This window comes from Petromyzon marinus, chromosome 75 (assembly GCF_048934315.1).
Source record: "Petromyzon marinus isolate PM22_M1 ecotype Great Lakes invasive population chromosome 75, UKy_Petmar_22M1.pri1.0, whole genome shotgun sequence".
NCBI classification, from domain to species: Eukaryota; Metazoa; Chordata; class Hyperoartia; order Petromyzontiformes; family Petromyzontidae; genus Petromyzon; species Petromyzon marinus.
Window position 1 is genome coordinate 1,924,819 of NC_133741.1, and position 21,981 is coordinate 1,946,799.

Below are 21,981 nucleotides of genomic sequence, written 5' to 3' on the forward strand. Positions count from 1 at the left end.
TGTGCTTGTATATGTGGATAGCCTCATGAACGAATCTCTCATGGTTGCCAGATGGCTTACAAAGAACCTCTGTCTTGGAAAAGTCAATGTCATGTGAGCCTACTGAATTATAACAATGATCTGCCACGGCCGAGGTGTTGGTGCTACCGTGTTTAAGGTCTGCTTTGTGTTCACGAATGCAGTCCGAGACATGGCGTTTGGTTTCTCCAATGTTACTGCTACCACAGAGGCAACTTAGTTTGTAGACACCAGGGTACTGTATGTCCGGAATCACATATTTTACAGACGGAACCAGATCACGGATTTTATGTAATGTGTTGAAACGGTCCTGGATCTTGTGTTTATTCAAGATTTTGGAGATCTTTTTGTGATCCCCGCATGACATTGACATTGACTTTTCCAAGACAGAGGTTCTTTGTAAGCCATCTGGCTACCATGAGAGATTCGTTCATGAGGCTATCCACATATACAAGCACAGAGACAATTTCAACCGAGAAGATGGATTCTGGCTTAGCAATCATTGGAAAGATTTGATAAACCATTTCAGGTCTTAATTGATTGTTCACACTTACAGTGGCTTTCAGACAGCATACATACATTTTTCGTCTCCCCCCTCCTCTTTTCAGAACATAGATGGACTAGTTTTTTAGAAATAAATAAAGACACCGTTTAAAAATACATTTATGCAAACCAACACACCTGAAGACGACCGTTTGTGTTATTGTCGAAACGTCGTGAGAATTTTTATTGTTTTATATATATTATTATTTTGTTGTTTCCCTTCAACGTGACCTTACCGAAAGAACTAAGGATTTGAAGCATGTTTTATTTTTGGGGGGGCAGAGCTTTGTGACGTCATATTTGAGGGGGGGTCTGACTTTTTGTGACGCCGTGTGACGAAGGCGGGGGGGGGGGTCAAAAATCGTCTAAACTCGCGTGACGTCATTTATGGACGCCCCCTCACCACAGCGCTCACAGCGACTCAGTGCAACAGCCATCTCGGCCACAGACCCACCCACCACGCAGCACTGCACACAGCGACTCCGTTCACCAGCAGCCCCATGCACCAGCCAGCCCACATGACTGCAGCAGTGCCCACACCCCAAGCCAGGTGGCCTTTCCTGACTGGCCAATTTGTGTTCTGCCAAGATTTATGACCAGATTGAGTAGAACCGTTGCTTCCAGACGGTGCTTACCCTGGCGCAACAGCACTCACCCACCCTGTTATAGGGTGGTAGTGCAACGGTTAGCGTGCTGCAGTGAAATTCCCGCTCACGAACAACACCAGTGACGATTACCTGAATGGGACCTGGGCCTCTTCTAGATCAACTCAGTCTCACAAAGGCGGCCGGGCGTGGTGATGGCCACCCACCCCCACGTGTGCTATGCTGGTCTTCATAGGCGCTTGTCGCCCTTCAGTCTGTAGGGCCAAGTGCTTTTCTTTGTGCAGAAGCACATTTGAAAGCACGTGCGATGTGGTGACCATCGTCTTTTTTCGATGGCACGCTGAGCAATGTGTCGTCTGGAGCATGGCGAGAAGAGGAGCTCACCCCAGCCAGCATGACGTCACAGGAAGTCCCCCGAATGTCTGCTTTGCTTTGTTTTCATTGTCTTGCCTCAGTTGTGTTTGAATGACCCAGGTCTCTTGCAAAGGAGACTAACCCCGGTCTCTTCAGTTATCGCCTGGTGAAAATGTCTAAACTTTATCTTGATACAGAAACGAACGACACTTGCAGGTGCCATACTTAAGATTAATGACCAGTTTTTATTCATCGTGGTTGTCAGCGTTTATTATTGATATTAAAACAATGAGATACCACTAGTACCGTGGTCATGCATTGTAGTGTTTGCAGCAGTGTGGACACAGAAACAAGAGTTTAATCTGCAGTAATGATCTTTATTTAAATCCACACGAATCATATATATAGTCTCTCCAGCCAGTGTTACCAAACACAAATAGCCATAACTGTCTGAATTATCGGAAGTGAGTTTTGAATAGGTTCTTCCAAAGTTTAGCCTCATTATTGAGAATACTGCCGATACTGATAGATATTGAATACAGACCATATGCAGAGCTAAACCGAAGTATGTGTATTTGTATACATTTGCAACATGTCATTAGGCAGAGCAATCTATACTGATAGTTGCATCTGGGATGTGGTATTGCAATAACATCCTCACATTTATTAATCGGTTGCTAAATTATAATATGCTTTATTTATCCACAAATAAGGTCTCAATGAGTCCGAAGAGGTTTTTTTTTTCTTCCCAAGATTGTACCGCCAATTGGAACGTTTAACCAATTCCATTTAATGAGATAATTTTTCACGCAAGCGAAAACCAGTGGCTAGAGAAAAGTCACACACGAGGCGATAATGCAGAGGTCTAGCACATGTGATCATACCAGCCCATTGTGTAGTGTATAGTTTAGTGTATAGTCGTGTAGTGTATAGTAATGTATAGAAGTGTTAGTAGTGTTTAGTGTAAAGTCGTGTAGTATATAGTAGTGTTGTGTATATTAGTGTAGAGTAGAACCCCTCTTCACGATCACCCCCGTTAACAACTAATTAGTTAACGACGGGCCTCCATAGAGTCTGTACGCTTATCGACCATTCCCCTGTTAACGACCGGCTGTTTTAGGTACAGTAAATATTTATTTTTGCATTGGTTAACCATGTTTCTTTAATTATTATGCGTTTATAATGTTGTTTGTATCTTTGTGTATTAATATCCATTTAAACATTATAAAGTACGTTTTTTGGGTGAAAAATTGTCACTTTCGATGCTATCAGAACATATTAAGAATTTAACTTGTATTTCCTATACTCGCTTAACGCACAGATCACGTAACGAGCGGTTTAGTGGAACTAATTACCGTCGTTAAGAGGGGTTCTACTGTATCTTGATTGGCCAATGTGCACTATCATCTGTCTGTCCCTTTCGACAAATTGGAGACTACTCGTAGAATTATTATCAGACTCAAAAGGAAATACAATCGTCCCACCGGTGCAGAGCTTTTCACTCAACTGCTCTACTCATCCTTCAGAGTTGCGTTTCAATTAGCAGCCACAGCTGACATTGTGAGCTTTCAGCATTGACACTGGAGTGGTATGGTCAAACAACACCCATGACCGACGTGGTATGGGAGGCCTTTATCCAGCAGCGGGTTAACAAAGAGTTGCAAGTCTTGACTGTGCATTATTTGTATGATCTCGGAATTCTGAGAGCCTGAATTCTCATGTGGCTATTATGTGTTTAGCTGTCCAATTGTACCGTACATTAACATTGATTTAACCTCGCGTATTATAATACACCTCTAAAAGATATAGAACAAAATCATGAAAAAAATCAACATCTAACGACAATATGTAAATTACCATATGTCAACTGATTAAACATAATCCCTCATCCTTACGTTGAAATTAACAAGCCGTTCTCGAGGATCAGAAATGCCTATTCCTGTTTACCAGTCGTGTATGTGTTAAACAGCCCACACCACGCTGATGAGACACAGTGTGGTCATAATCGGCCAGCGGTTCGTCTTGCTTAAGCAAACAGGACTGGAGAATATGTATTGGTGATCCACGATTCTATCTGACATTGATTTGAATCTTACGTATGTATATATAAAAATGTTCAAATATAATTAACACACAAACGGGAAAAAAAACATATGGATAAATATATTTTATAATATGTTAAAACAGTAGTAAATGAGTGTTAAGGTCACAGCAGTTAGCTGCAAAAATGTGATGTTACTCCAGTTTTATTAATGCTATGTTATAAGAAGCACTTTTTTCCCCTGGCTATTAAAGAAACGGTGGAGGTGGGGCGGGCGGTCTTAGAACAAATGTGTGTTTTCTGAACGACATGCTTAACCTAACGAAAAAATAATCGGCTTTACCCTTTCTGGAAATAACACAGGTGTTAAGATGTATATTCAAACATCAAATAGACACACCTCTTGCTAAGCATCAAGTCTGCATTAACCACACGTGCTCGTGGTAAAACATGCTTTGATAATGTCTGCATTATCTTGGAAACTGAGTGGCCTACACCAGAGACAGCCTTCTTTATGGCTTTGTCTCACTACCAGTGTTAGACCAGAGAACGCCAAAAGGCGATGCAAATGTCAAAGCATGAATAGCTCGGGTTTAGCAGTTTTTCCCTCCATATTTATAAACATGCGTTTAGACTATTGAGATTATTTTGCTGCTATGAATGTCCAAATTATAAGCCACTTTGTTGAACTATCATTTGTGGCCAGGTTACTTCTGAAAATAAGTTAATGTCTCACTGGGCTCTGTGGTAGGATGGGGATGGTTTAGTTTCATTTTTATGTGTTTGGGTGATTTTTTACCTTTCTTGTACTACTTTCGTGTTTTTATATTGTTTGTTGTAACGTTTTTATCCTGTGCACCGACTGGACATCTGTGAAAAAGAGCTTAATAGCTCATCTGCTTCACCCATTAGGTGTCTATTTGGCGTTTGATCATCTGAGCACCTACTGTATCATTGTCAAAAAGGGTTAAACCGATTATTTTCTTCATCATTTTGATACTGACAAAACATGGTCCCATAGGTATGTTAAACCTAGCTGTTCATATCATCTTCCAGAAGACAGCCATTCATAGTTAATGTGTCATCTTCCAAACAACATCTCGGAATCCAATTGGTCAGAATCATCTTTCATGTAATGTCACTACATTCATAATAATTTTCTGGAAAACCCATCTTATTTTTCTTATTAAAAAACACACAGACACTTTTATTTCACAGGTGCATCTTCCTTTCTGGAGCATCTCATAACACGGAAAATACTTGAAAAAGCACTGGGCATGATGTAATGAGCATAATTTTCAGTGGCAAATCTAGAGCGGTGATTAAACATGTAAGGTGTTCACCAGATGTTGTTTTGCTGACTCGGATAAACAGATAGAAGTGCGATCAATTAAAAAAAATACATTCTGTGTGAAGAGCTGGAAAGTTCATTGTAGGGATTGCCTTATTTTACTGTCGGGTAACCTCCTAAGAGGATATACTGGGAGACCCTTACTCTTTTACTGTAGATAAAACAAAATGTTACGTTATTTAAGGTTCCGAAATATTGTATTGATTTAATGCAGAATGTAAAGGTTCGCATGCGATACAAGCTGCCTTCAGAACACGCGTTGCAGAAGTGGTTTTCATTGAGTGTGCAACGGCTGCTGAATGTAAACAGCAGGGTTTTTCAACTGGTGGGAAAAAGACCCTTAGTTGGGAGCAAGCATCTGAGCTGTGGCCCACAGAGAAGGAGTGATACAGACGAGGAATATGAAACAGCAACACTTGAGCGATAAAGGTGAGAGTTGTATACAAGATATGATTTTTTTGATGATGTAGATAGAAGCAAGATAGATGAGCGACGTGGAAACACGAGTTACACATTGGTGGTTACTTATATAGATTTCATGACATCGTGGTACTACGTAACGTGTGACATCAAGCGGCCCTGCCAGCATGCACTATTTCTACATCACCAGTCATCAAATGTATTTGATGAAGACTTGTACAGGGACTCCTCTACTTACGAACATTTGACTTACAAACTTTCAGAGATACGAACAAACCTGTCTCGTATGTCCAGTTGCCTGTTCGGACCGAGAGTCGTAAATTCAACTGTCGCGCAACGGCGGTGGTTGTTCAGTATCATTACCCAGCATTCCCGGCATTTCTGCCTGGGACGCACCATTGGCTGTTGTTGTGTTGTCGCTGTGCGGTTCACTAGGACGTTCTCTGTGCCTTTCAAGAACATTATAAACCCCCATTATGTCTCAGAAGTGTGGAATCTCCATCTGCAGAACATGAAGAACCAGTGGCATCTCCATCTGCAGAACATAAAAAAACCAGTGGCATCTACATCTGCAGAACATGAATAACCACTGGCATTTACAGGAGATTATACAAAACTAGCCTTTTGCCCGTCCAAGGACGGGTGTATTGCAGTAAATCTGAAACTTGCAAACGAAAAGCAGACCACGACGTGATATTCATTGCATCAATTCGTGTGCAATTTGTAATGCCGTGGTGACAGACATTTCATTTAAAGGTTATAATCCCTTGTTCATCATGACGTCCTTTTTACTTCTATATCTCAATAGCGTTACGGAGATCGCGTGACGTGAGGGTTCTGCCTTTGTAGTGAGGGTTGTAAATTGATGCTGAGGAGGGGTGAGGAGGCGCCTCGCCCCCCCATGTGGAGTGATGTGACCCGCTAATTGTTAATGGGGGGGGAGGGGGTGTCCATTTGGAATAGTCACCTCTTCATTATTATTAATGAGGGGGGCTGTTTGATGTGGAGTGACGTCACCCGTACATGATTATTAATGGAGGGACTGGTCGACGTGGAGTGACGTCACGCGCATTACACACAAACATTCTTGGCTCATAATAGTAGTTAATGTAAAGCCATTCACCGTGTTTAGTGTGGATGCCGTACAACATGTTTGGAATCGACACGAGTAAAGTTGGACTTACAAACAAATAGACTTACGAACAGACCTGGAACCTAACTTGTTCGTATATAGAGGAGTCCTTGTATATCACATTCTCTACATCTTTAAGACCTAATACGTTGAATTATTTTTTGTTTGTCGCGGCAATGGTTCATTGGGGGGGTAGAGGCGAGACCGCACCTTGTTCATATGCGCATCTGGTTTAAAAATAAATCCCACTTAAGTGTCTGTGGATGCCTGCGCTTGGGTGAATGTTCTGAATGTGTTCATAAAGCATAACATAGATATGTAGGTGAATCAGGAATGTAGCAATTAGAAGAGGAAAGGACAAAAAGAAATAGGGACTTCATTCACTGGGGAGTCCATTCACTGCTGTGTCTTCTGGGAGTTCAGAAGACCGACTGTATCTGCTGAAAAAAAAGTGTCGAAATGTATATTAGCATGCGAGATAGTGGAGGAAGTGTCACACACATTACCTATCGATGGAGGGGCCAGCCTCTAAACAGTTTCGGACAATATTTGTGCTATTTACGTCATAGCATGTGATGAAGAAGGCATCCGTAGATATTTCAGAGCAGTGCAAGCCCTCATGTTAGAGAATGGCCACACGGAAGTGAATATCACACAGATCCCTCTGATATTCCTTCATGCGACCTTTGTTCCGCAGAGTAATGGGGAGCACACTCCCACCGAGAATGATGTTTGTAAAATTACAATGCAATTTTTGTTAAATCTCAGAGCCATTATTCAGAAAAATCAAGTGCAGAAGCCTGTACGTTATTTGTTTTGTGCAGGAAATCGTGGCCAGGCAGAAACCATCAACACACCGACTTGGGAGCAGAGTTTAATGGCAGACGACTGTTTGTATTCGAACCCAGGATTTCAGCGGTGCAAGCTCAGTGCTCTGACTTCTAATCCATCTGACCACCTTAAGGACAACTGTCGTGAAATTTCCACAAAGTTGAATTCAAGTTATTGTCCTCAAATGAATTATAGTTAACCCTGAATTAGAGTTTAACTTACGAGTTTGGAATTCTTAATCTATCATTATATACAGTAAATGTAGAACTTTTTTGGCAGAATATGTAGCCAACCGTGTTAGTCGGATGTGCGGGGGAAGAACAACAAACTATAACAAACTATCATCACATTACCACTTTGCCCAACAGACAATGTTGTCAAATCCAGTTCAAACGACATCATGTTTCCTTCCATGTGAGGACAGACCAGGGGTGATTTATGAACAGTGAGGAACGTGACATGTTTAAATGACATCGGCAGCAGCGTTTTAAGAGTCAAAACACATTTAGTTAAAATTCAGTAAGCGTTTTTCACATAGAATGTATGACAAAATTTATAAAAGTCTAATATGATGTATAGCGAAATATCTAGCCAAACGTGGAGGTATCTGACATACACATGTATAATGATTAGTTTATGTGTCTGAATTCAGTCTATGTAGGATATGATGGGTGTTTTTATCTTTCTGAAAGTTACTGAACGATTCTGAAAATCCAAATTTAGTCAGGAAAGTGCAGCTCCTAGACATTGTCAAGTCTCGTCTGCAAGTAACCGAGGACGTTCAACTGCTCCAGATGATCATGTGAGTCTGGTAATGATGGTGATGATAATGATCGGGGTCTGGCTGGGGAAAGTCCACATTAATTTTCAGGCACGTTGATGTGCATCACATACTCCCAGATGCTCTCTATGCACACCACGATTCCAATTGTGGAATGCTGTAATTGCTTAAGTGCAAATGCCACCTCACACATTGGGAAATTAATTATGTCATTTACGTTTGTAGGCCTAGTCAGACTGTGCCCGAATCCCACTCGCATCGGAAGGGTTCGTCAAGCGATGCAAAGTTTATTCTTTGACATGATCACATGGCTCGGAGGTCAGAGTGAAGAGTTGGCACTGCTGAGAGATCTGGGTTAGAGTCGGCTGCCGGTGCTTAAAAAACCCGGGTTCTGAAGTGTAGTTGGTGAGTTGGTGTCTGTCCGGTCTCCCAATGACTACATTAAAACCACCACGTTACATTTGTAGTCGGTTCCAGGAGATTTGAGACGTAACTTAGAGGCGACACTTTTATTTATAACAGGGTAACCCAACAACCCTTACCCCGCTCTCTAGGGAGGTACAGCCTCAGGGCTAAAGTGCCCTACCACTGGGACTACTCAGAGCCCTCCGGCTAAGGGTGACCAAGGGGAGGCTGACTGACCCGACCCAACCAAGGTGCGGGTCCCGACCACTGGTCGGTACTCGGCTCCGGCCCTTACAAGGACATCGGGTCCCGAAGTCCCAGGGTCCTAGCCTTGCTGGTCTTCAGTCTTCGTCTTCATAGCACTGCCTCGAGCCGACCTGAGAGCCGCCTTTTATATATCTCCCGGGAACTCTCCGCCTCCGGTACCGCCCCCTTTCTGGAACCTTCCAGGGGGCCCTGGAGAGGCCCCCCCAACCCCTCACCTGGGGTCGGGGAGGGAAACCCGGCCTCTCTATGGTCCGGCTCTCTCTCTATCCCCTTGTACAGGTCGGCACCCCCTATAGACCCTTGGCCGCAATTGCAGGTAAGTAAGCATAGGGCAGTGTGTGCAAACGTATTTCCGACGCTACACATTTGGCTAAATTCTAGTTAATTAACTTAATTTGGATTATAAATTATTAAAGCTTTCGTATTTCTACATACGTGACTTTACCGAAAAAAACAATGAGTTAATTTGGATTGTCATGTTAAGAAAATTACGTTACTATGGCAGGTGGGAAAGCACCAACCCCTATTGGGTGTGACTTTAACTTAACTCTGTGAGGCTTCTAAAATGTATGTATTAGATGTTACAAAACAGTGGCACATTACATGACCTTACCTCTTGAGCAACAGCATCGAAAATACGTTTTGCTTCTTCCATGTCACCCGTGGAATAAATGTACACAACATGCTCTTCAAACGTCTGTGGTAAGGACGTTGAATTCTGATGGGAGAAGTGCGATGTTATTAGATTGTCCGTCACGTAAGTCATTGGAGAAAAATAGAACTTCATCTGAACACTTTTCCACTAGGATTGAAAGAGTTAATGCATTAGCTCTGTTCATTTGTTTTTCAGTCCGTCTGCCTCTGATGGGGGTGGTCATGATAAATCTGGCACCTGGGAAATGTGACATCATCAGCGAGACCCGAATAACCAACAACATCAACATTGTTGCTGCTCGGGAGACCCATGCTGAACACAGCAAGCAGACCTCAAAAGTACAAGATCTTTGGATAAAATCTCATCGCAGCCATAAATAATGCAAAATATTTCCTTGCCACCTCATCAACGGACTTCAAAAGTCCTTGGATAGACCACCAAAAAAGGCATATCTGTCATCTCAAACCCGGCTCAGACAAGCCATGATGATCAATGTATACTAAGTAATCGGACATTGCCTGGCCCTTCCCAGGATTCTCACCAACCACCACAACACCGACTGGGGCTACATTAAACATTGAAAAGTCAGATGAAGATCTCGCATCTGGATGCGAGTTCTTTTGAACTGGACATCAGCCGGAGAGGTGCACATATTCTTCCACCCCAAACAGCCAGGGACTCTCTGTTCAACTAATCGCCTTCTCGTTTAGCTTCTGGGCAGGGTCTGTTAACTATTCACGCCCCTCGTGGGCACGGAATGACTGGCATCTGGTATCTAACAATAAGTGTGTGCATGGACCTCAAAGGGACTTTGATAATGGGACATCTTGTCTGTAGCCTTTGACCTGAGTCAATGGAATGTAAGCGTGTGAGTGTGCTGTGGAGCGTGTGAGTGTGTTGTAATAAAAGAGAAAGTGTTTGCCCTGTGGTGGCACGACAGCAACACCATTTTCCCACCGATAAGCTCCTTAGATGCGAAATCTGCAAGGAGATCACGGCCAAGTTCTATAATTTCCCCTCCTCATCCCCACTTGTAGCCTGCAATATAAGTTAAATGGAGGTTTTACCTTGATAATTTAGAGCAAACGTGCAAACTTGAACCGGTTGGAACCGTTTTTTTTGCGCGAACGGTAAACCAGAGCTCAATAGAACCATCATCAGTTAAAACACTTTTTGATGCACCCGAACCGTGCCGAAAACCAATTGGTTTGACTCTCCTATTAAAAGTCTCAGCTTTGTCAGTTGCGGAATAGTGATACACCATTCAAGACAACACGTGTTGATTTGTGAGACCAGCAGCTGATGGGTGAGACCGGTAGCTGCTGGGTAAGACCAGCAGCTGATGGGTGAGACAGGTAGCTGTTGGGTGAGACCAGCAGCTGATGGGTGAGACCAGCAGCTTATGGGTGAGACCAGCAGCTGATGGGTGAGACCGACAGCTGATGGTTGAGGCTAACAGCTGATGGGTGAGACCGACAGCTGATGGGTGAGGCCGACAACTGATGGGTGAGACCGATAGCTGATGGGTGAGACCGACAGCTAATTGGTGAGACCAGCAGCTGATTGGTGAGACTGACAGCTGATGGATGAGACCGACAGCTGATGGGTGAGACCGACAGCTGATGGGTGAGACTGACATCTGGTCTCGCACTGTGCTGCACCTTTCAGTTATTGCAAATGCTGTGATGAAGCCGGCTTTCCCTGATTGGCTTGGGGTTGTCAGCGTGCACAGGCAAATGCCCATTTTGTTAAGGGGAGTTGACATTTTCATATCTAGGCTTTCGCTATCAATATATTGCTCTTTTTTTAAGGCCGAAACAGGAGGAGGATTTCTCCACAACTCTGGCTGTCGCCTAATGATGCTTGTTATAATTACTGGCGAAACGTCACGGTACTCAAGTTGTAAAGGTTGTGGGTTTACTATCCAACACACTGGTCTACTTTACCAATAACGAATTGGCACGTTTTGTTTACGTGACAAACCTTACTGATTGGCTGTGTTGGGTGGTGGCAGGTTTAACGACATATTTATATTTACGTGATTTAACCCAAAAAAACCTCTAAGGGAGTTGACATTCAGAAAAATTGAAATGTCTGATGCAGGAAAATTCTTTATTTTTTTCTCCAAACACGAACATCTTAAAATAAATGCTCTTCAAACATGCATGTTTTTTGCACTTCCTATTTCCGCATAGACTATGCGTTCAAATAAGCAGAGAGTTAAGGCAAGTTCAATGATTTGAGAATTGTATTACGGAGTGTAGGCATTCATACCATTTTGATGAAATTTTTAGCAACATTGGTAGCATGCTTGGTGTAGAAACCAAAATAATCCAGAGGATTCTTATCCTTTTTGCCGTAGTTCCATGATGCTTCCTGTGGGTGGGGGGGGGGGGGAACTCATATTTGTACCTTTCAACGCCATGGTTTCCAGTTTTGAACTAATAACTGTGTGTATATTGTTGAATAAAGTTGAATTCCATACTTAATATTGCAGTTGACACAAATACATATATCGGGTTCATAGACATATACGTAGACTAGATGATAACTATAAAAAAATCCATCATATGTACTAGAAAATTCCAGGCCCTGTGGGCGCCCACATCCTAGGTCCTGCGAAGTGCTCGGGCACCTTCAGGCTTCCACTGTAACCTATTAAGGCTAAACTCATGTATTTGTATGTAATAGTAAAATGTAAATTACTGTAAGAAATGACAAATAACATTCAGAATTTTGTTGTTGCATTGCAAAATCAGCGTAATAAATGTACACTCTCTTCACTGTCCATGCATCTTCCTTATTTGTTCGCATACGAGCCCTTATGAGCCAGAATCTTGATGTATGTATGTTGAACTTCTTCTCACACTGTATGTAGACAATCGTGCTAATCGGAGGTGAGGTGTATGTACTAAGTTGAACTTCTTTTACACCGTACGTAGCCAACCGTGCTCATCGGATGTGCGGAACTTTTTTGGATCATGGCTTTGCTGGATCCAACGCGCGAGTTTGCCACCGAATATTAGGTGTGACTAAACATGCCAGAAGGGAGAAATATTCCAATGTTCTGCAGCGTTTGTCCTTGGCTCTTGTCGGTGGTGACTCGAAAAGTGGGACGAATTAGAAAAGGTTTTAGTGTCATCGGGAGTGAAAATGTTTGCGGCTTTGATGATGTGATGTTTCCTTGTCTAGATGGCGTGGCAAGCAATGCAGTGTCCATTGCTTAAATCGAAATTCTGGGGAAGCAAAATGCAGGAGGCCAACCTTCAGTTTGAGCAAGTGAGGTGGAAATCCAGAAGGGTTGTACTGGTTGATGAATTCACCATCCACTGGATCTGAGCTTTTGTAGACCAGGAAAATAGTAGATCATCGTTTAATTTATTGAATCAACAGCACTGTTTGTAGGAACAACGATGGCATGGTTTACCAGATATGTAGCATCTTTGGAAGTTATCCTTCGGGCCATGGAAGACGAAATCATAGAAATCGCTGAGGTTCTCAGATACCACAGTAGTGAGATGTTAACTACCTCGCTTGGTATACAGGAGGTCCTGGGTTCGATCCCGAGCCTGACCTCTGCTGTTTATTTGCAGTTCTCCCTGGGTGCGTGGATTTTTCTCTGGGTCCTCCGGTTGTTCCCTGCACATTTAGAAACGTGCATTTAAAGTATGGCTGCTATAAATTTCCACGTGATAAGCCACTTCGTTGAGCTAAATAGCTCAGTAGGCTTTACGTGGTAAAATAAAATAAACATAACGAATTTAAGAAGTAGGTAAATGCCACTGGTTTTGAAGTGTAGAAGCTTCCCGTTGTTATTTGTCCAAGCACATACAGTCTCAGACTCGAGGAAATATATATTCGAAGATTACCGCAAAACTCTGAAATATCTGTAAAGTCCCGAGATTGTCGTTAAAGTTTCAAGTCTTTCGCTAATTATACATTCAACAAACCGAGAAGAGTCCTACAGGTGGTCCCCACGTGTACGACGCAACGCGCGATTGGAAACCCCGTCGTAAATGAGATTGATATTTTTCGTAGATGAAACGTTACAAGTGGGGGCTACGTTACTGAAACTTAATTCTGTACAAAAAAGGCTAGAACCATGGGAATTAATTAGAGATATTAAACGATTGTTCATGCTGTAACATGTTACAAAACAGTTCCATAGTGCTATAAATGTGTAATGTAGCTCTCAGAGACGCTGCCTTGTCGTCTGTATATTTAGTAAGAATAAAGTCCAATGACAACTCAACAAGAAATCGCGAGTGATTCTGTACACTGGGGTAGTGAGAAAACTCTATTCTGAGACACACAGCTTCCTCTCTCAAGACAACTTGCAGACGATGGGGACGGCCCGATCCAAGATGACGACGACAGGTGCCCATACCAAGCGGTCCCAAGCCTCTGCTCGCGCTGCTATTTATCCTCGGCCGGTCCGGCCACGCCCTTATTCCAGAATTCTCCTCGCCGCACCTGGCCCTGCCGATCACTGCCCTTCTTGCACTCTCCCGCCATGGGATCACGTGCCTCCCCTCACGTGACCCTGTCAATGCTTGTCTCATAAATCATCATGAGCCCGTTCATTATTAACCATGGTCCCCGTAGCTCGTCCATTAGGAACCATTGTCCCAGGGAACCACACTGTCCTGCTATCGCTCCGCACTGTCATTACAAATGTACAGGCCGAGAGTGCTAAGTTTTCAGTGCAGTACTGAAAATTTCATTTTTTTTACTGAAATTGACACAATTCATTTTTTACGTAAAAAATTTTTTTTTTCTTATATTTTATTCCTTCCCGTGTAAGTGGCTTAACCTTGTGAGAAGAACAAACAATCTCGCTGACTTTCTACGATGTTGCACAGTCGAAGCATCGCTGTTCAAATGTGTTCAGCCGTGTTGGGAGATCGGGCGTTTATGAAGTATACGTGTCGGACATCAATCAGCGGTGGGCCTCATGCTGTACACACGTCGCATTACATCCGGTTTCGTATGTCGCACGTATTGTTTCCCACATTTTAAAGCGACATTTTTTTACCGACATTTAAAAAAATACACAATCACTACTTAATTGCATAACGATGTTTCATAAATGTTACAAGATAAAAAAGGGCTTTAAATAAAAGATCCAGACAGACAGACGGAGTAATACACTCACACTTGCTCCATTAGAGCACGATAATTTACACGTGCATTTTAGGTATACAGGCAATCCTCGGTTTATGCGCCTTTGTCGTACGCTATTTTGGAATCAAGCGCGCCTCGTATTTAGACCTTTTGTTGACATGCGCGATGTAATTATTACCATAACGTCATCCGCAACGCGGCGTACACCAACCCTAGACTGGCACCGTGACCCAACGGCGTTGCAAGCAGCGAGTGCGGTACGATGGCATCTTGCCGCATGTACACCGGCGCTCTTGTCTTTGTCTCCACAACTCCAGCATAAAATTTTGATTTAAAGCTTTCGTGACTGCAGTAATTCATATTCTTAGTTTTTTCGGTAAAGTCACGTTGAAGAGAAACAACAAAATAACAATATATATAAAACAATAAAAAATTCTCACGACGTTTCGACCATAACTCAAACGGTCATCATCAGGTGTGTCGGTTTGCATGACACACCTGATGATGACCGTTTGAGTTATGGTCGAAACGTCGTGAGAATTGTTTATTGTTTTATATATATTTTGTTATTTTGTTGTTTCTCTTCAACGTGACTTTACCGAAAAAACTAAGAATATGAACTCCAGCATAGTTACCAAGTAAGCAATACTGTATTATTTATAGGACGTATATTAGAGATTACGTGATTTTCTTTTGAATTTAACGTATTATATTGTGTGTACGTGTATTGTATTGATATAGGCTAGGATAATAAAGGCGATTATGTTTGCGAGTGTGAGTGAAATCTCCTAATCCCCTCCTTTGCCATTATTTCTGATGGGAAAATTGCTTTCGACGCAGCGCGATTTTGAGATACGCGCAACTTTTCCAGGAACGCATCTATCATCGCGTTTGTCAAGGAGTGCCTGGATATATTTTATTAACATTATCGCATACAATTAGTTATTAAGTTCTCTAAAATAAAATTCAGTTGTTGATGTAGTCTATATTCATGGAGAGCTCGTTGAATGTAATGCAAACAATCGCACGGGTGAGAAGGCATAGTAGCTAAAAAAAACATTCACACTCCAAATATCAATACCACGGATAACCTAACTTTAAAGTGATATTAATCAAACCAGTTTGTATGCGGGAAAACATCAAGACAAATTAAGGAATAGAATTATGATTGACCGAGCGCTGAAATAGCAGAATACGGATAGAGAGGACAGCCAATCGATTTAAAAGGTGCGCTCACTTTTTTAAGATTCGTAAAGTGCGACCGATGAAGCCACATTTAATCTACTACTAGTTTCACTGCATTTCATCGGCATGGTGAAGCACATCTTAGGTTGCTATGGCCTAACTCTGAGATAGGTAGCCACAAATATTATTGCAGTGACTTAGTATGTGCTTTAAAGTGCCGAATAAGTAAATGCTTCAAACAATACATACCTCTGTAGTGAGTGACAAGGAGGCAGTTTTAGTGGAGAGGTCGCAAGTATTAAAAGGGGGATCCTGACTTTGCAAAAAAGCACAATGCTGAATGAAATATGTGGTACAGACTTTTTCAAGTGTTGATTGTATAGATGTATAAATGACCTCACCATTATCAAACATACAGATCACTTCTGAAAAAGTAAGTCAATACCTCAGTGGGCTTTGCCTGGTAGGATGTGGATGGTTTAGATTTATCTGTATGTGTTTGGATGATTTGTTTACCTTTCTTGAACGTTGCAATCCTAGCGTGTAATTGTTTACTGTGTCGGTTGTAACGTCCTTACTCTGTATCCCTACTGGACATTTGTGAAAAAGAGCTTCATAGCTCATCGGATTCCTCCTGCAGTATAAATAACTATTCTGATTTTCTCGCATATGCAGAGCACCTCCCATCTCTCCTCATAAGGATGCTTAGTCACGCGTTTAATATTCATCTTGACCTTCCAGATCAATGAGTGCAGCGGCATTTGTTTAAACAAGCAAAAAGTAAATATCGTCTCCCCCCCATAGGCATTACATCTCTTTGTAAACATTGGCTCTCTGTTCGCGATTCAGCACGGTGTGTCAGCGGTATTTGTGTGATTTATACAATTATCTTCATGACATTTAAAATCAATGTATACATGTAAAATCTATATATATGTAAAAAAACGTAAATTTGATTGTAAGTTTAACTTTTTTTCTTTCGAATCTGTAAAACATCACTTTGTTGTCTGATTGTGATGTTTCAAGAGCTATCTTACGAGAACATTGTTGCAATAACAATAAACTACCATAGAAATGGCTCTACCCTAGTCGTGCCTCCCTTCTCGAATCCTCCAGAGGTTTCCAGGGGCTTCCACAAGGGTCTACCATGACCCTTGCCCCGGTTCCTCCGCCCTATAGGCATACCCGCGTATACACTCATCGGCGTGTGCGCTAAGTGCCTACCTGCAGTTGCAGCTGCTGCCCAACAGTTAGCGCTATGTCACTACGCATGCATAATGCAGATGTATTGGTAAAACAAAATAATTGCATGCACACGGTCGTCTGAAGAACAACCGTATACATTCTGTAGAATGGACAGGATATAGAGTGTAACATTTAAATTAGGTCTCAAATATATTTTATGGTTATGTTGACAATTGTCACCTGGTGGTGACTAAAACAAGACGTGCGCCCTTACCAGGTAGACAAAGTCGGGACCCTCTTTTAAGCGCTGCAAAAAAAAACATTTATCATGAGCACGTTAAATGGAATAGTTTCAGAGACGGCAGTCTTTTTTATCATGACTGGAAGCCGTTTTTAGATATTTTCTTGTATGGAAGTATCATTGAACATCAATGCGAAAAATACATTTTGCTGTTAAGTATTGTAACGTGAGTGTTCAATAATCGAAATATTTTCATAGAGAGTTGTATTTGATGAGTTAAGAAAAGTATAAACAATGTATTTACCATACCTTTTTAAATGCATCCACTTGTGAAATTGTGATTTCTCCAACGAATTTGGGTAAATTTCTTCTTTCGATGCCCATGATTATGTCCTTGGCTTTGCATAACTCTTCATCATCCGAATGCAAAATGGTCTCGTAGATGCTGTCTGAATACACAGACAAAGAGCAAAAATAACGGCACTTAAAGTACACCACATTAAAGATTTCAGGAAGCAACTCAACGTTTCAGTGGCATAATGAAACATGAATGAAAGACTTTGGATCATGAGCCATACACTGAATATGGCCACACGCACCAGTCGTATAATCAATGAGGGGCGAAGGTAATCTGCTCCCTTCACTAAGCTGAATGGACCAGCATGGTAAAGCAGTGGATCTCAACTCGGTGTACGTGCCATTATCCCCAGGGGATAACATGCGTGAGGTTATGTATAAATGTGTGAAATTATATTATACATTGAAGTCATTGGTGAATAATCATGTTGTATGAATCTGCCAATATTAAATAACTACGATAACATTTAAATCCATATGCTAACCTATAACAATATAAAAATACATCATGAGACCTCCTTTGCCAGTACCAAAATATAATAGGTTTTTCCCCTTTTTTCTGGCAACAGGACTGAAAACCCACTGCAATATTTACAATTCGAGTACCATGATGTTTTGGCAGTAATTACAACAACTAGCATCATCAGACGACAGCCAGAGTTGAGTTTACTCTCCAACACACCGTGTGCTGAGTTGGCTGATGCTCTTTGATAAGTCTTCAATATCTGGTAGTAGCTTGTAAAACTGGATTTTTTTTCCACATTTCCCAAGCCTTGTTCAACGATTGCAGTTGTTATGTGTCGGGGGATGAAGGAGATTGTCAAAGAGGGGCAGACCTTTATAGAGGCGCGAGATCGTTCAACACGATGAGACAACTGTGGCGTCGCAGCGCTCAGAGGAATCATGTTTGGGGCAATGCATCGGGGATCTGGAGGTGGAATGCAGACAGAGGGACGTTTCGGAGCCTGATTGGGATCATACTGATGGAATAGAAAGGAGCAAACGAGAGCAGATGGGAATGAGTTTGAAAAACCGAATGTTATCATGAACATAAAAATATCCGAAGAAAATGTTTTGAATGGCAGCTTGAGAGACAGAAAGCATAACAGAAGGAATGCGGAAACGCGATGTAATCTACGATCAAGAAAAAGTAAGTGGACTGAAGCAAATTACTTACCAGTTAGTGTGCTGTACGACTCCATCGAGTTCACTTTATCACCGATTAATTTGGAATAGCCCTCTTTTATGGCTTCTGCCACCCTGTTAGGAATTCGAATTTCACTATTTGAATACATTTTCCAGGAAGTTTCATGCAATCAGAGTTTTATTATTGAATGCAGTTTTTTTTTTAAATGTATCACATCATCAAATAACAATACACATTTCCATGATGGATTGTCTCAGTACGTATCAGGAGTATATGTAATAATAGCAATGACAATACAAATATGTAAGACTTTGTAACTTGTCACTTTGCGGTGGAATGTTGCCACATGTATGTTGAACTTCTTTGGCGCCATGCGAAGCCGACCACGCTCAATAGAGGTGCGGGAGGAGGTAAACTAAACGCAAAAAAACAGTTAGAAAGAAATTATTTTCAATTTAGGAAAGTGGTGTAGTGGAAAGCGTGTATTGTATTGTAGTGTATAGTAGTGTAGTATATCGCGTATATTGTAGTGTATTGTGTAGTATGTGTTCAACGCACCGTACGTAGCCAACTGGCTAATCGGAGGTGCGGGGGAAGGACAACAAACTTACCTACAAAAAAACTGTTCGAAAAAAATGAGTTTTCAATTTAGATCACATCACTCTCTCCCGTCACATCTTGGAAAATAAGCAGGTAGCCCCCTCTCTTCCATGCTCTCTCGGCTGGTGGCTGAGCTCCTCTCTGCCATCCTCTTTCTGCTGTTGGCTCCCTGTCTGCCATGCTCTCTCTGCTGTTCCATGACGTCCTCTCTGTCATGCTCTCTCTGCTGTTGGTTGACTCCCTCTCTGCCATGCTCTCTCTGCTGTTGGCTCCCTGTCTGCCATGCTCTCTCTGCTGTTGGCTGACCCCCTCTCTGCCATGCTCTCTCTGCTGTTGGATGACCACCTCTCTGACATTCTGTCTCTGCTGTTGATTGATCCCCTCTCTGCCATGCTCTCTCTGCTGTTGGCTGGCCCCCTCTCTGCCATCCTCTCTCTGCTGTTCCATGACGTCCTCTCTGCCATGCTCTCTCTGCTGTTGGCTGCCTGTCTACCATGCTTTCTCTGCTGTTGGCTGACCCCCTCTCTGCCATGCTCTCTCTGCTGTTGGCTGAACCCCTCTCTGTCATGCTCTCTCTGCTGTTGGCTGACCCCCTCTCTGCCATGCTCTCTCTGCTGTTGGCTCCCTGTCTGCCATGCTCTCTCTGCTGTTGGCTGACCCCCTCTCTGCCATGCTCTCTCTGCTGTTGGCTGACCCCCTCTCTGCCATGCTCTCTCTGCTGTTGGATGACCACCTCTCTGACATTCTGTCTCTGCTGTTGATTGATCCCCTCTCTGCCATGCTCTCTCTGCTGTTGGCTGGCCCCCTCTCTGCCATCCTCTCTCTGCTGTTCCATGACGTCCTCTCTGCCATGCTCTCTCTGCTGTTGGCTCCCTGTCTGCCATGCTCTCTCTGCTGTTGGCTAACCCCCTCTCTGCCATGCTCTCTCTGCTGTTGGCTGACCCCCTCTCTGCCATGCTCTCTCTGCTGTTAGATGACCACCTCTCTGCCATGTTCTCTCTGCTGTTGGATGACCTCCTCTCTGACATTCTGTCTCTGCTGTTGATTGATCCCCTCTCTGCCATGCTCTCTCTGCTGTTGGCTGACCCCCTCTCTGTCATGCTCTCTCTGCTGTTGGTTGACCCCTCTCTGCCATGCTCTCTCTGCTGTTGGCTGACCCCCTCTCTGCCATGCTCTCTCAACTGTTGGATGACTTCCTCTCTGTCATCCTCTCTCTGCTGTTGGCTGACTTCCCCTCTGCCATGCTCTCTCTGCTGTTGGCTGACCACCTCTCTGCCATGCTCTCTCTGCTGTTGGCTGACCCCCTCTCTGTCATGCTCTCTCTGCTGTTGGCTGATCTCCTCTCTGCCATACTCTCTCTGCTGTTGGCTGACCCCCTCTCTGCCATACTCTCTCTGCTGTTGGCTGACCTCCTCTCTGCCATCCTACTCTTCTGTTGGCTGACCTCCTCTCTGCCATACTCTCTCTGCTGTTGGCTGACCTCCTCTCTGCCATACTCTCTCTGCTGTTGGCTGACCTCCTCTCTGCCATACTCTCTCTGCTGTTGGCTGACCTCCTCTCTGCCATACTCTCTCTGCTGTTGGCTGACCTTATCTCTGCCATACTCTCTCTGCTGTTGGCTTATCCCCTCTCTGCCATGCTCTCTCTGCTGTTGGCTGACCACCTCTCTGCCATTCTCTCTCAACTGTTGGATGACTTCCTCTCTGCCATGCTCTCTCAACTGTTGGTTGACCTCCTCTCTGCAATGCTCTCTCTGATGTTGGCTGACCTCCTCTCTGTCATGCTACTCTTCTGTTGGCTGACCTCCTCTCTGCCATCCTCTCTCTGATGTTGGCTGACCTCCTCTCTGTCATGCTCTCTCAACTGTTGGCTGACCACCTCTCTGCCATGCTCTCTCTCTGCTGTTGGCTTATCCCCTCTCTGCCATACTCTCTCTGCTGTTGGCTGACGTCTTCTCTGCCATTCTCTCTCTGCTGTTGAATGACATTTGTCATTTCTCTCCACCATCAGCCACCACCACCTCTCTTCTACAGATATTCTGCCCAAGTGCTCTATTTTTTTCATAATCTGTGTACCCCTTTCCGTCATCAAGTGACCCTTAAATTCTGTACCTATTCGTGCTTTTTTTTGCACACTTTCAAAGCGTTTTATCCTCTTGTTTGCCTGCATTGAATATATTGGTCTACGTATTGCAACATTTTAACAGTTGATGATTGAAAAAAATTGAGGCACAATGTTACGCTGCTTTTTAATATCAACTTAATTATCAACTTCAGTTATCCCGATTGATTCATTATTTCGCTACTTCTTTCATTTCCCCGATTTAATTTCCCAAATTTTCAAAGAGTTATTAAATTCAACTTTACAATTAAACTTCTGTGCTTGCAGTCACAGTTAACCAGCCTTATATACGTGCTCATGTACAGTCTTATGCGATTAGAGCTAGCACAGCATTAGATAGATTATTCTGGCATGGCACGAGTAGCTAGAAAATTTGCATCATTCATAACCTGAAGGAGAAAAGTATGTCTATATTTAAGAATTGTAACTTTACCAATGGTGGATGTCATTGGAAACCAATGGTGATGTAATATGTAGTGTTGATAAATTACAATGGATGAGGGATTAATATATTGGTCCATTAATTTACTAACTTTTGAGTCTGCGTTTCAAACCTAAATCATTCTCTTAAGATGGATTTGTTATTATTTTTTGTATGCTTAAAGCGATGCTACTTTA

The 21,981-nt window shown here is 42.8% G+C and overlaps 1 protein-coding gene and 1 long non-coding RNA gene across 2 annotated transcripts in view; one reads left to right on the top strand and one right to left on the bottom strand.

Annotated features, from left to right (window-relative positions):
- Window positions 1–3,670: 3,670 nt before the first annotated feature.
- On the bottom strand, window positions 3,671–21,458 carry LOC142907131 (deoxynucleoside triphosphate triphosphohydrolase SAMHD1-like). Its single transcript, XM_076056258.1, has 6 exons — window positions 18,673–21,458; window positions 17,448–17,587; window positions 17,172–17,204; window positions 11,678–11,779; window positions 9,362–9,466; window positions 3,671–6,904 (listed from the first exon to the last, which is right to left on the bottom strand). Exons 1-6 carry the CDS (start codon window positions 18,788–18,790, stop codon window positions 6,884–6,886), a joined length of 519 nt encoding a protein of 172 aa, XP_075912373.1. The 5' UTR covers window positions 18,791–21,458; the 3' UTR covers window positions 3,671–6,883.
- LOC142907132 (uncharacterized) overlaps window positions 13,676–21,981 on the top strand; it is a 33,121-nt gene continuing 24,815 nt past the window's right edge. The window contains exon 1 of the long non-coding RNA XR_012930820.1: window positions 13,676–14,348. This is a non-coding gene — a long non-coding RNA (uncharacterized LOC142907132). The remainder of the gene's footprint in view (window positions 14,349–21,981) is intronic.

Bases quoted from the DNA above. Each gene is read 5' to 3' on its own strand.
- LOC142907131 (XM_076056258.1), bottom strand. From the start codon at position 18,790: ATGTATTCAAATAGTGAAATTCGAATTCCTAACAGGGTGGCAGAAGCC. The intron at 17,588-18,672 runs GTAAGTAATTTG...CTGTGTATTCAG, and splicing joins GTCGTACAGCACACTAACTG to ACAGCATCTACGAGACCATT. The intron at 17,205-17,447 runs GTATGGTAAATA...TTTTTTTTGCAG, and splicing joins AAGTGGATGCATTTAAAAAG to CGCTTAAAAGAGGGTCCCGA.